Source organism: Misgurnus anguillicaudatus, chromosome 20 (assembly GCF_027580225.2).
Source record: "Misgurnus anguillicaudatus chromosome 20, ASM2758022v2, whole genome shotgun sequence".
Taxonomy (NCBI): domain Eukaryota; kingdom Metazoa; phylum Chordata; class Actinopteri; order Cypriniformes; family Cobitidae; genus Misgurnus; species Misgurnus anguillicaudatus.
In genome coordinates, this window is record NC_073356.2 from 21,483,194 (window position 1) to 21,499,578 (window position 16,385).

At 36.1% G+C, this 16,385-nt stretch overlaps 3 protein-coding genes across 8 annotated transcripts in view; 2 read left to right on the forward strand and 1 right to left on the reverse strand.

Annotated features, from left to right (window-relative positions):
• ppp1r9a (protein phosphatase 1, regulatory subunit 9A) overlaps positions 1-9,304 on the forward strand; it is a 61,188-nt gene extending 51,884 nt beyond the window's left edge. For 4 of the 5 annotated variants that reach the window (XM_055219980.2, XM_055219981.2, XM_055219979.2 and 1 more), the window contains exons 16-20: positions 886-934; positions 3,167-3,283; positions 4,413-4,436; positions 4,691-4,873; positions 6,704-9,304. In XM_055219980.2, the coding sequence (XP_055075955.2) occupies positions 886-934; positions 3,167-3,283; positions 4,413-4,436; positions 4,691-4,873; positions 6,704-6,910 (580 nt within the window). In that variant the 3' untranslated portion in view covers positions 6,911-9,304. The remainder of the gene's footprint in view (positions 1-885; positions 935-3,166; positions 3,284-4,412; positions 4,437-4,690; positions 4,874-6,703) is intronic. The other variant, XM_055219983.2, reaches the window with a different exon arrangement.
• chrac1 (chromatin accessibility complex subunit 1) overlaps positions 1-16,385 on the reverse strand; it is a 443,634-nt gene that overhangs the window by 120,130 nt on the left and 307,119 nt on the right. The gene's annotated exons all lie outside the window — the stretch shown is intronic.
• Positions 10,578-15,382, forward strand: asb4 (ankyrin repeat and SOCS box containing 4). 2 transcript variants are annotated; one of them, XM_073858283.1, is made up of 5 exons: positions 10,578-11,265; positions 12,911-13,210; positions 13,363-13,850; positions 14,715-14,849; positions 15,033-15,382. In XM_073858283.1, the coding sequence occupies exons 1-5, from the start codon at positions 11,046-11,048 to the stop codon at positions 15,219-15,221; spliced, it is 1,332 nt and encodes a 443-aa protein (XP_073714384.1). In that variant the 5' UTR covers positions 10,578-11,045; the 3' UTR covers positions 15,222-15,382. The 2 variants fall into 2 exon arrangements, with proteins under 2 accessions (XP_073714384.1, XP_055076795.2); XM_055220820.2 differs by having other exon boundaries at positions 10,584-11,265; positions 14,715-14,828; positions 15,033-15,379.

Genomic DNA, 16,385 nt, shown 5'->3' on the forward strand with positions numbered 1-16,385 from the left:
GTTTGGGGGCCCCATCACCATTTTTTTTAATTAAAAAAAAATTACAAACATTTATTAAAAGAACAACGTTGCACATTAAGTAAGATCTAAAATTATCATTAGGTACAGAAATCAAATTAAATGAATCATAACATACAAACGCATGTGTGTCCAGAAAGCTTCTTACTTTGGTGCCTTTTTGCGGGTTAAATGGTTTAAAATCACTTGAAATGTTAACATTTGCAAGCCCTTTAAACATGTGAAATGATAAACTTTCCCTATTTAAATTTGCATATTCATCCGCAAAGTCCTTTTCTTCTTTCTCTTTTCGGCAACAGAAGGATACATACTTTTCTGTGACATGTCTTATCATTTATTACAGTTAGGCGCACTTGCACACCGGCGCAAATTGTCAATGCACGCTAGGTGCCTATATTGCGCATGAGTCTTAAACGCTATCTAGTTGTCTGCAAATCAGATTTTTTTGTCTTGATTTATTCATTTATTCATTTGTATTCATTCATTCATATTCATTCATTCATTTATATTAGTTGTTTAAGTTATTTAATTGTAAAAAAAAAACGATTGGGGGCCCCTTGGTGGCCACGGGGCCCCAAGCGGCTGCTTAGTTTGCTTATGCCTCGGGCCGGCCCTGCATTTAGGTCTGAAAATTAACAGAATTGTCACCCAATAAACAGAAGCATTTGCGCTAGTGGTCCAAACATTTTGTAGTCCTCTTTATTCCAACATAAATAATACAATAATATTACACAAGGCAAAGTTTTTATAGCAGCAGTGATATAAGTGCAGCTCTTAGCCTGTAAAGTATGATCTGTTTCAGCTTTTTCCAGCTTCTGTACCTGTCATTCATTGTGTATGCTTCAGTAACCAGACTCCTATTTTTAGCTCCACAGAACCTTCAGGAGAGAACAGTCCTGACAGGGGCACGAGAAAGGTAAACAGAGATGTTTATATTGATCCACACAACGTAACAGAAATTCCTATGATTGGACTGAAATACAAATGTTTGCTGTTTGTTTAAAGGGCTAGTTCACCCAAAAATGAAAACTCTGTCACCACTTACTCACCCTCATGTTGTTACAAACCCGCTCAAATTTCTTTGTTCCGATGAACACCAAGGAAGATATTTCGAAAATAGTTTGTAACCAAACCATTCGTGGACCCCATTTACTTCCATTGTATTATTTTTTCCCCACTATAAAAGTGAATGGGGTCTACAAACGGTTTTGTTACAAACATTTCTCAAAATATCTTCCTTTGTGTTCATCAGAACAAAGAAATTTATACGGGTTTGTAACAACATGATAGGGAGTAAAAAATAACAGAATTTTGATTTTTGGGTGAACTATCCCTTTAATAGATCTGCATTTAGTGCAATAATCTCCCACTTGTGTGTTACATTTCCATTAAACAGAAGTATCTTTCATGGCCTTGCTTCTTCTCATATTCAGATTATTTGGTACTGTACTATGTTTGTGCAGATCCAAGTCTAATCAGAAAAAAGTCAAAAAGTTCTTGTACTTTAACAAGTAAATACTTTAACAAGTAAATATGTTGATTGAATTTAGATGGTTGCAAAATGTTTGTAGAGATTCTCCTATTTGTACTGTTATTATGTTGACATTAGGGAATGTAATTCAGCTGCATGTAATTTAATTTCCATGTTTTTTTAGATACAGTACATTCTGTAAAATCCTGGGTTTGGTCAAAAAGGAACAAACCTAACACTTTGGGTTGTAATTTATTCTATGCTAAGTTGTTTCAACTCTAAAAGTGTTGGGTTTCTTCAGTTCAACCCATTGCTACACTGTAAAAAAGTGGTTTAAATTAAAAAGTAAGTTACCTGGTTGCCTTCAAATTTTGAGTTCATTCAACTTAAATATTAGTTAACACAACAATTTTATAAACTAATATTTTTAAGTTAAATGAATTAAAAATTTGAAGGCAACCAGGTAACTTACTTTTAAAAGTTGAACCAACAAATCTTTATTTACAGTGTAGGTCAAAAATAACAATTTTATGGTTTCATTTAACTAGACTTCTGGGCATTTTGATGTCTTCTAAACCAGTGGTTCTCAAACCCCCAGGGGGGCTGCGAGATGGTGCCAGGGGGCCCCAGTTATATGACATTTTATAAAATACATTAATTTATCATGAATTCTGTGTAATAAAACTTAAAAAAATAAGACTGGCAACCACCAGCACTACTTTGTATAATTTAATAAGTTTTGTTTAATAAAAATGTTATGTTTTAGAACAACTTTGTCATAAATTTTCTTTGGGGGGGCCGCAAATGAATGCACTGTACTCAAAGGGGGCCACCCGCTGAAAAAGTTTGAGAACCACTGTTCTAAACAGTCTTGTCGTGTCAAAAGTGACCTTGCGTCTGTATATACTCTGAATTAGTGACATCAATTAAACGCTTGCGAAAATGATCCAAAAACGTGACGAATTGCTTTGAATTAATTTCCTTTGTGCCAAAAACATGACTAAGAATAGTGAGGAAAAAAATTCTGAATATTTTCAAATCTGTCTCATGGGCCGGTTTCAAGACAACAGACAGTCAACATAGGCTGGTAAACATGTCCATCTCAGTTGTGTGGATGGTCTCTACAGGGATACAAGTGTGTCTGTTTACTAAAAATACAGTGAAAGAAAGCTTGACCTTAAGGCATGTTTTGAAGCTTTTAAAGCTTTTTTGTTTTGAGTACAGGCCACAGAATAAGATAAGCCAATGCCAGACAGCAGTGCATTATGTCATCGAAACACCTTGACCCTCCTATTTAATTAAGTGTTTGATATCTGACAAGACGTTAATATGCATGAACATGAATTTTTGATTGACAATTTAAGACTAAAATCATTTGTATGCACTTAATAACATATTTACCATGTCCCCTAAATTCAACTTGAATTGACTTACCTGTCAGTCATCATTAACTTAGTGTTTGCTTGTCATAATTAATACAACGAAATCAAAGAATAGATATGTTTCTCAACAGACAAAAAAGAGAAACAAATTATGCAAATAAAAAAGAGCATGGCTATTCAGATAATCTGATAACAGATAACAGTTGTTAACCAATCTCTCTCTCTCTCTCTCTCTCTCTCTCTCTCTCTCTCTCTCTCTCTCTCTCTCTCTCTCTCTCTCTCTCACCTCTTAAAGGCTCCTGGAGCCTTTGATGACCTCAGCATCAGCAGTGCCAGCTCACCCGAGCTCAGTGGTGCCCTACCTGATGTTAAGATGTCTGGCCGACAAATACTAACATTTTCTTCAGATGAGGTAATGTTAGTGATAGTGTTTGTGGCACCCCACCACCCTTCCAAAAGTGTGAAGCTTGTTTTTTTCCTAAGCACTTACATGCATGATTTAGTAAAGCACTGTGTTTTTAATTTGAGCCGTTAAAGGGATAGTTCACCCAAAAATAAAAATAATGTCATTAATGACTCACCCTCATGGCATTCCAAACTCGTAAGACCTCCGTTCATCTTGGAAACACAGTTTAAGGTGTTTTATATTTAGTCCGAGAGCTTGTTGACCCTTCATTGCAAATCTATGTATGGTATACTGTCCATGTCCAGAAAGGTAATAAAAACATCATCAAAGTAGTCCATGTGACATCAGTGGGTCAGTTAAAATGTGTTGAAGCATCAAAAATACATTTTGGTCCAAAAATTACAAAAATGACTTTAGTCTCGTGCATGCGCTTCACAACAGACGCGGAAGAGAAGACAATGCTGAATAAAGTCGTATTTTTTTATTTTTGGACCAAAATGTATTTTTGCTGCTTCAACACATTCTAACTGACCCACTGAGGTCACTGGTCACCTTTCTGGACATGGACAGTATACCATACATAGATTTTCAATAAAGGGTCAACCAGCTCTCGGACTAAATCTAAAACATCTTAAACTGTGTTTCCAAAGATGAACGGAGGTCTTACGAGTTTACATGAGGGTGAGTCATAAATGACATTATTTTCATTTTTGGTGAACTCTCCCTTTGTTTAAGTGATTTTTTTGAAGTGACAGTACTTTTCTAAATGGATACACCTTAGGCATTGCTAATGTAATTTTTGCTGTATATTTTTAACTGTATATCTTATATACAAATCTGGTGGTTATATTTAGGTTTACTGGCCCATGTTACAAATAACATTAACTGAGGGACAAGTCAAAAAATTTGGTAATCAACATCAATATCGCAAAATCTGTACTGCTGTAAGTTTTATTAATCCTGGAACATTAGACATACATTGAGGAGTGACAGATGAGGCAGTTGGGTTTAATTGAATTAGAGTTAATGCATCACTTGCATGCTGAAATGTTTTGCCTAAAGTGCATATGAGATGAGCAAAGGCTTTTTCTGACTCTGAGAGTGTTTCTTTTTTCATCTATGCTGCATTTATTAGAGTGTGGATATGTTTGAAAACGAGGTGAGTCTGATGTATCCCAGCATGACTCTTTCTAATTCAGTTTTTCTCAGAAATACATTAAGTCTAGTCTCTTGCATGTCATGGGTGATTCATGTAGTATGTCTTCATGAATAGATTTATCTTGGGTTAATTTTTTTCTAAATATATTAAAAAGTATGCATAAAAAGTCAGCTGTCAGAAATTAATTATAAACTTAGGGTTAATGACAGTGTGACCTTGAGCAAGCCATAATTTTGTATATATGTGTGTGTTAGGTGCTGGATGAGGGTCAGCCTCCCAAACATTACCAGTGGCAGAACCGCAGCGTGACAGAGTGGACATGTCAACAGGTGTCCTGCTGGCTCATTGGTCTGAACCTGGAACAGTATGTCTCTCTTTTCACTGCTAAGAATGTGGATGGAGAGCATCTACTGAAGCTGGACACCTCATCCCTGAAGGTGAGAAACAACTGATCTCAGAATTGTACATACATGTCAATCACCCCGTTTAAATCAATTCCTATAATTTTTCTGTTTTTTAATCTTTTTATAAAAAATCCCACTGGCAATATTTTGATATTTGGTGCATTCACCTCCAGTAAAGCATGCATCAGTTTATCTGCAACATATCGCATATCACTCAAAAGACACCCACCAATGAAGTTTGGGAAATTTTCCTTATTTTCCAATTCCAATGTGGACAGGTATGGAACTGTATTTTAAAACATTTTTCAAGAAAATAAAAAAAAAATGATCCACACAACAGTATTGCTAGTTACGTTTATTAAAATACATTTAGTCACATAAAAAACTGTACTTATTTCTTTATTATTTTTGTGTTTGTTGCCTAGAGGAAACATTTTACAATGGAATTAATATTGGATGTAGAATGTATGAAACAACTAAATATTATAGTTATCATGTTATGTTTTATCTGTTATTAAAGTACACTGTACTATCCACTTTTAGTTTGTATGTAAAATGTAGGTCAAATTAAAATAATTTAAGCTACAAGCCAGTTCTATTCTGTCATGTAACAGTTTTATTATTGTATTATAAAAATTTTACTGGCATCAGCTAGCTAGGTCTTTGATTATTTTTTATTTATTTTAAGTAAAATTACTCTCCCAACACATACACACAGCCCCAATTATTATTATTTTATTTCAGTTAAAATATATATTTATGCATATTTTTTTAAGGTAAGTGGTTGCAATCAATTTATTTAAGCTAAATTTAACAGAAAAATGTGAAAAATTCAATAAAAAACTTTTGTTTAAATCTACCTTAAATAAATTGATTGCAACTACTTACCTTAAAAAAATTGTAAATTAAATAAAAAAATTCAGTGTAGATGTAGTAGAAAAATTATAAAATTGCTTTATATTATTTAAATGCATAAATATATCTTTTCACATTGTTTCAGTGTATTTTATTATTGTTTTTAAATGTATTGTAGTAGAGGGTTAAACTCTTTTCTTTCATCAGTATATCCAGACTGGCCTCACTGAAAAAAATTATTCATTCAATTTACTAAATTTTTTTAAGATAAGTTGCAATCGATTTATTTAAGCTACATATAAACAAAAGTTTTTTGTTTTTCTAATTTTTTTGTTTAAATGTATCTTAAATAAATTGATTGTGACCACTAACCGTACTTTCCGGAGTATAAGCCGCATCATTCAAAAATGTATTATTAAGACAAAATAACATATATAAGTCACAGTGGACAATACGGCGCGTTTATTTAGAAAATTATTTCACAAAATCCAAGCCGAAGAACAGACATTTAATCTGGAAAGGCGAGTTGACAGAACAGCAGGCTGAATAGATGTCTGTACGTTAAAGTAATATTATCAGTTATTTAAACGATAAACCATAACATGCAGAACTTACCTAAAAGGTTGAATAGGCTAAATTAAAGGAACAAGCCAACTAGCGTGAAGTTCGCATACTTGTCATTACACATTACTGAATCCATTGAATTACATAAACAGAAGCAGCATATGACGGACTCTTGCGCCTTTAGACGATAATGATGTCTCTTGCCTCATAAATGTCAAAATTAATTCATACTGACTTACAAGGCGACGCAGCACCAGACAATTAATGAAAGAAAACGCGGCTTATAGACCGAAAAATACGGTACCTTAAAAAAAAAATGAGTAAATTGAATTAATCATTTTTTTCAGTGCTCATGCCCTGCTTTCATTGTGAAGAGAAAGTTGGCTTTGAAAGATCTGCATAGCTTTTAAAGGCCATCATGTACAGTTATGTGTGTTTTGGCAGGATCTGGGCGTGGAGTCGTCTCAGGATCGGGCTCTGATTAAGAAAAAGTTAAAAGATCTGAAGGTGCTGATGGAAAAAGCTCGCAGAAACAGAGAGAAAATGGAGAAACGACGTGAAAAACTGCGCAAGAAGGAACTGGAGCAGGTTCAAAAACAGGTCCGGAAAAATAGCAAGTCCTCCGGACCAGGAGAGGGCACCACTGAATGAATCACTTCTTAACCATCATTACTGTTTCACCATGAGCAGCATTGCAAGTAGCGATGAGTTCAGAATTTCATCAGTTCTTCTTCACAAAAGGGGCTTGTTGCTATTGAGCTGCCGCTGGACGAACAGAAACCAAAATGTCCAAATGAGGATTTTCTGGTCTTTACTAAACATTTTAAATTCAGGTTTTTCTTGTTTTTGCAGAATGATCACTCATTTTTGTTTTCCTTGTTTTAGGTCGGATTAAAATATATATATATTTATTTGCATTGAATAATAGGTATATATTGAACAAGATCATATCAGCGTATAACTCATGACAAGCACCTTTAGAAATGGAGACAATGTACATATGCAGGTAACGTGAATATGAAAATGTCTAACGTGCCATTTTTCTATCCAAACCAAGATGTGTATTTTGTCCAAGAGGCAGGAAAGCTTTATAACGACGGCTTTGCTAAAGCACAGGTCATAGTGATGGACGGTGTCGTTGTCATGGTCACGATTAACGGTTCATTTTTCTCAAAGACTTTGAGTGCTGCTCACAAGAACCACTACAATCTGATTTACTGGGATACAGAAAACCTTACTGTGAGAAGAAAGCCATTCCAGATAACGAAATACTCTATAATGACCTCAAAATCCTTTTGTGGATACTCTACTGTATACTTCCCAGTGTTTGGATCTCCTTCAATGACCTGCCAGTATTCAAGTGTGTTCCAATAAGTTGTCCTTCGAGCTTGAAACTACTGATCTTTGAAAGACTCATCATACTTGATAATAAACTATTTCAGGAGTCCACCGGTTTAAACTCTACCCCAAAGACGCAAGCTTTGTACCCTAAAACGAAAAGGAGAAATTAAGAAAAAAATACTGCTAGATCCTGTGCTGCTTTTATTCCATAGATACCTGCTTTTACCCTCTACATTGCCCTGAGATAGATTCTCGCTAGGACCCGCGTGCTGCCTTTTGAAATGTTATATAGTTTTTTTGTTTTATTTCATGGTTTTATTCTGGACACACAAATGTGTAAATGCACCACTGTTTTCATTTTTTGCATCAACATTTTTGTAAAGCATATTACAAATGTGCACTTGCTCTCTAGGTTTTCGTGTTAAGATTTCATTCCTTTTGAGCCCTTTGTTAATTTTTACATTTTTTAAGTGTTAAATAATTGGACAGAGAGTTTTACAATGTAATTTAATGCCTAGAGTAACTAATAATTCCTCTATTGATTTATTCTGGGTTATGTTTTAAAGTTTATGCAACACATTACCAGTATGTATGCATTGCAAGTATACAAAAACACAGTAGCCTACAGAAAAATTCATATTTAGCTTTGATGAATCATTCCTTAACCATATTTTTCTCATTTTTTCATGCTAAAAAGACACAACACGCTGTTGTCTCATTTGTGATACAGCACATATCATTCATGTTTACATGTGAACTACTACTTGTTTCCATAGCAACATGAAGGCAGCTCTGGTGGTTATTGGGCACTGTGCAGAGTACATTAAGCAGTGCCGGATGACCCTACGCTTTTATTACCCTCAAATATTACTCAATTTAAGATTATATTATTCTTCGTTATTTATTTTACTTCTCTCATAGTATTATTTATTATTTTAAACTAATCAAAGAAATCAGTTAATATTTATTTATGAAGCAAAAAATTACCAAAAAAAAAAACACACTTTCACTTATATTATGAGATTGTATGTTTCTTTATTAACTCACAATGCACTTGTGAACAAGTCTTCATGATCATAATGGCAAAGATAAGCTTGATAAAATCTTTTCCAGCCCTCTGCTAGGAGTCAGCTAAGAAATAACCCGCTGTAGATCCAAATCTAACCTGCCTATCCGTGTACAATACTGACTTTTGTATGTTAAAGTTGAAGCAATAGCTTTTAAGCTCTGCGTTTTTTATAACTTCTCAGTTCCATGAAGAGACCACAGTATGGAGGGTCCACCGGGGGTGTCTGTTTGAATGTGTTTACATGCAGGGATAATCACCTATGGATTTAAATACAGAAATGTGCTTGTCATTCATGGATTGTTTTGTTGTATTAATGTTTCACTGATATTTGAGGGCGCTTACCTGACACGTTTATTGAATCGTTACACCCTGTTGTTGGTATATGGCAGAATCAGTCAGGGTATATTGCACGCAAAGCCTGAGAACAGAGCATTAACCTGTATATTTTTTTTTCGTCATACCCGCATGTGGGACCTCAATGTGCCATACCCGTTCTTTCCAAAACTACTAAATTTGATGTTTTTTTTCCATGGAAATATGAAAAGCCTTGTGAAAGTTTGTCATGTTGGGCTGTAAATACACTTTAAATGACATAATTGGTCAGATAAATACAATGAAAGATCATTTCAAACCTGTCTTGAGTTTGCTGTTTTTTGCGTTATGTAACCAGTTAAACAGAATTGTTTTAAAATGAAGTCTAATACAAGACAATGTTTTAACAAATGCCCTTTAAACATGGTTTTATTATAGTAACGATAGATTAACCGTGATACTATTTATAATAAAACCACACCCAGATAAAAATATATACTCCAGGGCCGGAGTCTAGTGCTGTCTGGGTATTAACCACAATTTTACCATGGTCTCTCATAACCATAGTTTAACCATGGTGTTTGTGGTAAAACTAGATGCAAATGGTATTTATGCCAAAACCCTTAGTTTACTACAATAAAATCATTGTAATTTGATGTAATTTAGCAACTTAAAATTATGAATATGTGGACAGGGCTCATCTTAGTCCCAGACTAAAATGCATGTTTGAGCTGCCTTAGTTTAAAAACACCTTGTACAGGCATATCTTAACATATCAGTGCCATTGCTTTGTCTCAAAATGCACACATGTATTGTTTTTTGTAAGGTTTGTTTGTAAAAACTATTTAAATATCCTAATATAACCAAGGCCTAGTCCTGGATTGATCTATACCCTGTCCGGGAAACCGCCCCTTAAAGGGACACTTCATTTTTTGAAAATATGCACATTTTCCAGCTCCCCTAGAGTTAAACATTTGATTTTTACCGTTTTGGGATCCATTCAGCTGATCTCCGGGTCTTGTGATACCACTTTTAGCATAGCTTAGCATAATCCATTATATCTGATTAGACCATTAGCATCGAGCTAAAAAATAACCAAAGAGTTTCAATATTTTTCCTATTTAAAACTTGACTCATATAATAAATTGCTGCTGTAACATGGCTGCTGGAGGCGCAATGAAATTATGCAGCGCCTGAAAATAGTCCCCTGCTATTGAAAGTAACCAAGAGAACTATTTTCGGGCAGTGCATAATATCACTACGCCTCCTGCAGCCATGTTATAGCAACAAACTCCTAGAAAATTGCAACTTTTTAATTTTCCCTCAGTCTTAGTACACGATGTAACAACAGAGTCAAGTTTTAAATAGGAAAAATATTGAAACTCTTTGGTTATTTTTCTGCGCGATGCTAATGGTCTAATCAGATTCAATGAATTATGCTAAGCTATGCTAAAAGTGGAAGCGCCAGACCCGGAGATTGGCTGAATGGATTCCAAAATGGTAAAAATCAAATGTTTAACTTTAGGGGAGCTGGAAAATGAGCATATTTTCCAAAAAAAGTGGAGTGTCCCTTTAAAGTGTAGATTATGCAAACATTCTGGGAACAAGATCCTCATAAACCTTTTTCTGTTTTTTTCCTTCAGATTTTGGTTCCCAGAATGCTTTACAGCTGTTGTTTAATTCTGTAAAGATAAAGACTTGTTAATGTTTAATATTCATTTAATAACTTTGAACAAACTGTTGCCAGTAAATATTAACTCTAAAGTTACTGGCAAACAGCTAGTAATTGGCCTACTGTAATTCTACCGATTTTTTACAGTGTAGTAAAACATATTTCATTTTGTTAAGGACTATGCTATTCAACATTATTGTTACCATGGTAAGTTTATTTCTAAAGCTAAACTTGTAACGATTTCTCGTCCGGTGTCCTGACCCCTTCAGCTCACTGTCTATAAATAGCGCACGACCGATCAGTGTTTACACCGCCTGTGTTTTACACCCCCAAGACTGGAATTTACAAATATACATGTGAAAAGACAGTTTGACGCTTCTGTGTGAGATATTATGAACGGGCCGCGAGCAGATCTCGGTTTACCGGAGGAGGATAACGAGCAGTCTCTGTCACGAAAAGAGGCAGCAAACAGACTGAAGGCGAGATTTCTGGAAGCGCTCAAGTGCAACAATGCAGCCGAGGTTGCGCGAATCCTTCGCACCACCAGCATTGACATAGACGCCGTGTTTGACGTGGAGGACCGCAATATGATCCTTGCCTCTTATAAGCAAGGTAACATATAATGAGAAAATAAACACTCATGCGTTGTATGAAAGATTTCATGAATGCACAATTACTTTACTTATTCTGCCACTGGGTGGAGCCAGACTGCCAGCAACATACTCCTACACAAAACCATCAGCTAATTTAACTGAAGTCCTGCATTGTGACACACAATACTTGATCATACATTTATATAAAATTAGACTTAATCTTTTTTTTTCAGTTTGTTGTTATTGCGAAATAAACCAATACGGCTAACATCACTGTGAATGATAAGAGGCACCCACTATCCTATACTTTTGAATTGCTACCATCACGATATTGTGTTCCTGCATGTTCAAAAATAGGTTTAAATTATTTTTTATCGCCCCAGCAATCAAGTTTTTAAATTCTCCTCCCTACAGTGGTAGCCTAATTGATAAATAGTCACCAGACTGGAATTAGGCTTAATATTAGATTATTTATTTATGTATTAATATTTACACTCACCTAAAGGATTATTAGGAACACCTGTTCAATTTCTCATTAATGCCTTGTTGATGCTAGAGGTCAGAGGAGAATGGGGCCGACTGATTCAAGCTGATAAAAGAGCAACTTTGACTGAAATAATCACTCGTTACAACCGAGATATGCAGCAAAGCATTTGTGAAGCCACAACACGCACAACCTTGAGGTGGATGGGCTACAACATCAGAAGACCCCACCGGGTACCACTCATCTCCACTACAAATAGGAAAAAGAGGCTACAATTTGCACAAGCTCACCAAAATTGGACAGTTGAAGACTGGAAAAGTGTTGCCTGGTCTGATGAGTCTCGATTTCTATTGGGACATTCAGATGGTAGAGTCAGAATTTGGTGTAAACAGAATAAGAACATGGATCCATCATGCCTTGTTACCACTGTGCAGGCTGGTGGTGGTGGTGTAATGGTGTGGGGGATGTTTTCTTGGCAAACTTTAGAACCCTTAGTGCCAATTGGGCATCGTTTAAATGCCACGGCCTACCTGAGCATTGTTTCTGACCATGTCTATCCCTTTGTGATCACCATGTACCCATCCTCTCATGGCTACTTCCAGCAGGATAATGTCACAAAGCTCGAATCATTTCAAATTGGTTTCTTGTACATGACAATGAGTTCACTGTACTAAAATGGCCCCCACAGTCACCAGATATCAACCCAATAGAGCATCTTTGGGATGTGGTGGAACAGGAGCTTTGTGCTCTGAATGTACATCCCACAAATCTTCATCAACTGCAAGATGCTATCCTATCAATATGGACCAACATTTCTTTCAGCACCTTGTTGAATCAATGCCACGTAGAATTAAGACAGTTCTAAAGGCGGAATGGGGTCAAACACAGTATTAGTATGGTGTTCCTAATAATCCTTTAGGTGAGTGTATGTCTATGACATTAATTAGGCATTGTTTAAAGGCGGAGATCTGAAACTGCTCACCTGCGCGCAATTTGAAGATCGTTTGCAATTTATAGATTTCACATCTGAAAGAAAGGGGTACGCGTGTTTTCTGTGCATTTTATGAATCACACCTACGCATTTTTAATAAATGATCGTAAGATCAAATGTAGGATGGTTTCTATGCAGCATTTTATAAATGAGGCCCCATGACTATGTTAACTAACATTTTTGTTCTAGGATACTGGCTACCGAGCTATAAATTAGAGTGTTCCTGGGCAATGGGGCTTCACGTCTGTATGATGTACAATGCAATGGAGAGTGCCTTAGTTCTTCTGCAGAATGGGGCAGCAGTCAACAGGAAACCGAATGGGAAGACCCCTCTACATGTGGCCTGTACAGTGTCTAATGCTGACTGCGTGGGACTACTTCTGGAATGGGGGGCGCGGATCAACAGTATGTCCCTGAGTGGACACACCCCTTTACACTACTGTGTTACAGAAGAGTCTTTGGACTGCGCCAAACAGCTTATTCTCAAAGGTGTGCGTATGCAATGTCATGATTACACGTCTAACACCCTAAAGATGAAGACGTGTGCACATGATCTGAAATTTGATTGATTTTCTTATTTCAGTACTATTAAATAGCATGTGTGACTTCATCCCATCTAAGCCACTGAATTCTCGCTGCAGGAGCAAACATCAACATGCCCAGCGAGGAGAACCAAGACACACCTCTGCACACAGCGGCCCGCTTCGGTATACCTGAGCTGGTGGCTTTCTACACTGCCAATGGAGCTGACGTCAATGCAGTCAATGTCCACATGGAGACCCCTCTGATTACCGCAGCGTTCTGGGCCATGGACATTCGCGAACGGACCTACAGTGCAGACCACCATCTTGTTTGCAGGATCCTGCTGGACAACAAAGCTAACCCGCATGTTTATGAAGAAGACAAGAAGACGGCACTGCACAAAGCTTGCTGGAACTGTGATCATGTGCTTATACAGATGTTGCTAGAGGCTGGTGCCAAACCTCAAGTTATGGATATCAATGGATGTGCAGCTATTCAGTATCTGCTAAAGGTATCCCAGATCAGGCCGTGGGCCATTCCCGAACGCTGCTATCAGCTGCTTCTGAACTACGGAGCACCCAGAGTGTATCCTCCACAATTTCATAAGGTATAATACTCACACAAAAATCACATATTGCCACATTTATTTGTGGTTGTAAAGCCCATTATGAAGGTTTTTAAGTCTTGAGATTTTAAAGGAAAACACCACAGTTTTTCAATATTTTACTATATTATTTTTTTTAGCTTAGACAAATTAATACATATCTATCTTTTTTCAATGTGCGCACTTAATCTTTGTACAGCGCGTTGTGAATGTGTTAGCATTTAGCCTAGCCCCATTCATTCCTTAGGATCCAAACAGGGATGAATTTAGAAGCCACCAAACACTTCCATGTTTTCTCTATTTAAAGACTGTTACATCAGTAGTTACACGAGTAAGTATGGTGCCACAAAATAAAAGACTTTTTAAGCGGATAAAAAATGAGAACTCTATTTTATGGCGAAAGAGCACTTAGTTTGCAGCACTTCGACCTCGGCGCACTAATATAGACTTTAAGCGAGAGGGGGAGTAGTCAGGAGTGATGATGTTACTGCGCGCCGAGGTCGAAGATCTGCAAACTAAGTGTTCTTTCGCCATAAAATATAGTTCTCATTTTTTATCCGTTTAAAACAATCACGTTTTATTTTGTGCCACCATACTTACTCGTGTAACTACTCATGTAACAGTCTTTAAATAGAGAAAACATGGAAGTGTTTGGTGGCTTCTAAATTCATCCCTGTTTGGATCCTAATGAATGAATGGGGCTAGGCTAAATGCTAACACATTCACAACGCGCTGTACAAAGATTAAGTGCGCGTATTGAAAAAAGATGCATGTATTAATTTGTCTAAGTTGAGGTAAGAACATAGTAAAATATTGAAAACGGTGGTGTTTTCCTTTAATTTTAGTTTCTTTTATGGTTTTAAGTAGGTGTTGCAGGCGTGCCATGATTACCCCAGGGCCGTGGAGGTGATGGTAAATTCGTATGAACACGTAAAGTACACCAAAAAATGGAGAGCGGCTATTCCTGAAAATGTATATGAGGTCAGAAACAGTCATTTTTCAGTAAGGTTCATTTTAAAATAAGTAAAAATATTTCTCATTAAGTAAAGTTTTTATGTGATCATTTTCTTTGTTGGCTTGCAAGCTCAAATGTCCAAATGAAACAACACGCTATACATTGCATTATCTTAACTTAATCTACTAACATTCATGTCTGTGTATTTGTTACTGTCTTTTCTTATTTAGCGACACAAGGATTTCTATGACTCTATGTTTGCTGTATGTACAAACAGTCCACGCACCCTGCAGCATCTAGCCAGATGTGCTATACGTGCGGCAATGTCCAATCGATGTGAACAGGGTGTCCAGCACCTCACTCTTCCTCCATTGATGAAAAAATATCTACTTCTGGAGCCTGTAGGAATCATATACTGATATCTGCATTGTATACTTACTGTATGTCTGCTGCATATCAACAATTTAGTGCAATGTTAAATGATTCCAGTATTGGTGCAGATATTATTTTATTCATTATGTACAAAATATGTTGTTTTTATGGTATTTACATGTAATGAAGATTATCTAGTAAAAAATAATACAAATACGGAATGAAATGTGTGTTTCTTTATTAGATACTTTACTAGTGAACAATTATATTGTTAATTTGTTTAATTTTATAGATCTTTATATTAAAAATAATAATACCAAAGTGTGTCGAATATCAATCAGTTTTTAAGCTTGTCTGTTAGGACTCTATTAAGAGGGGAAATAAGGTATCCTTTTCATTGTAAGTGGATAATATCAGTGAATATCAGCCTGTAGTAGCACATTACAGATAACAGCTGAATGAGATGTCTAATCCATTAATCCTTTTGTCAGATGAAAAACTGAAGTGCCTATCTGCAGTTTAATGAGAGCAGACACAATAGACATGATAACTCTCCCTATCAAAGGCCTTTATTTCCTTACATCTTATTGCCCATTTAATTCTTAAGATATAAAGGATTTTAAATGCAATATTAAGAAGTAAAATTGCTCGGAGCAAAATGTGATTTAAGCTAATGTTTAAGAAGTGACTGAAATTGTGTCTGAAATGTATGTGCATGATATATTACTAAATCCCATTTGCTTAAAGGTTTCTTAAAAAGGTTCTCACATGGATGCCATATAAGAGCTATGGCATTTGTGTGGCTTCATAAATGAAGGATATTGTGTGGATGAGTGACATGCCAGGCGGTACAGTTGTACTGTAGCTCCTAAAATAGCGCCGTTTTTAAAGCATGTGTCACAGACACAAGCTCAAGTGCTGTCAGGTCGTGTTAGACGTGCAAAAGAAAAGACGGATCATTTTGTTCCAGACCTATAACTTCAGCCCAGGAATAAACAGAGGCTTTTTGCCAGGAATCTTGCCCTCAATGCACTCGTTCCCTCAAGATTATTACAAAATAACATACTAGGCTAAAGTACTCTACATGACATATGATTACTTATTTGTATTGTACAACACTTATGCAAAGTCCAATTAGCTCAGATTAAATTTTCTAAAATCACCTTTTAAATGATCTGATAAAGATTAAACTAGACATAAAGTACTGTATG

What these genes read in the sequence shown, in the direction of transcription:
- asb4 (XM_073858283.1), top strand. Translation starts at nt 11,046, where the DNA reads ATGAACGGGCCGCGAGCAGATCTCGGTTTACCGGAGGAGGATAACGAG. An exon ending in CAAACAGCTTATTCTCAAAG is followed by an intron (nt 13,211 to 13,362) that starts GTGTGCGTATGC and finishes TTCTCGCTGCAG; the next exon opens with GAGCAAACATCAACATGCCC. An exon ending in ATCCTCCACAATTTCATAAG is followed by an intron (nt 13,851 to 14,714) that starts GTATAATACTCA and finishes GGTTTTAAGTAG; the next exon opens with GTGTTGCAGGCGTGCCATGA.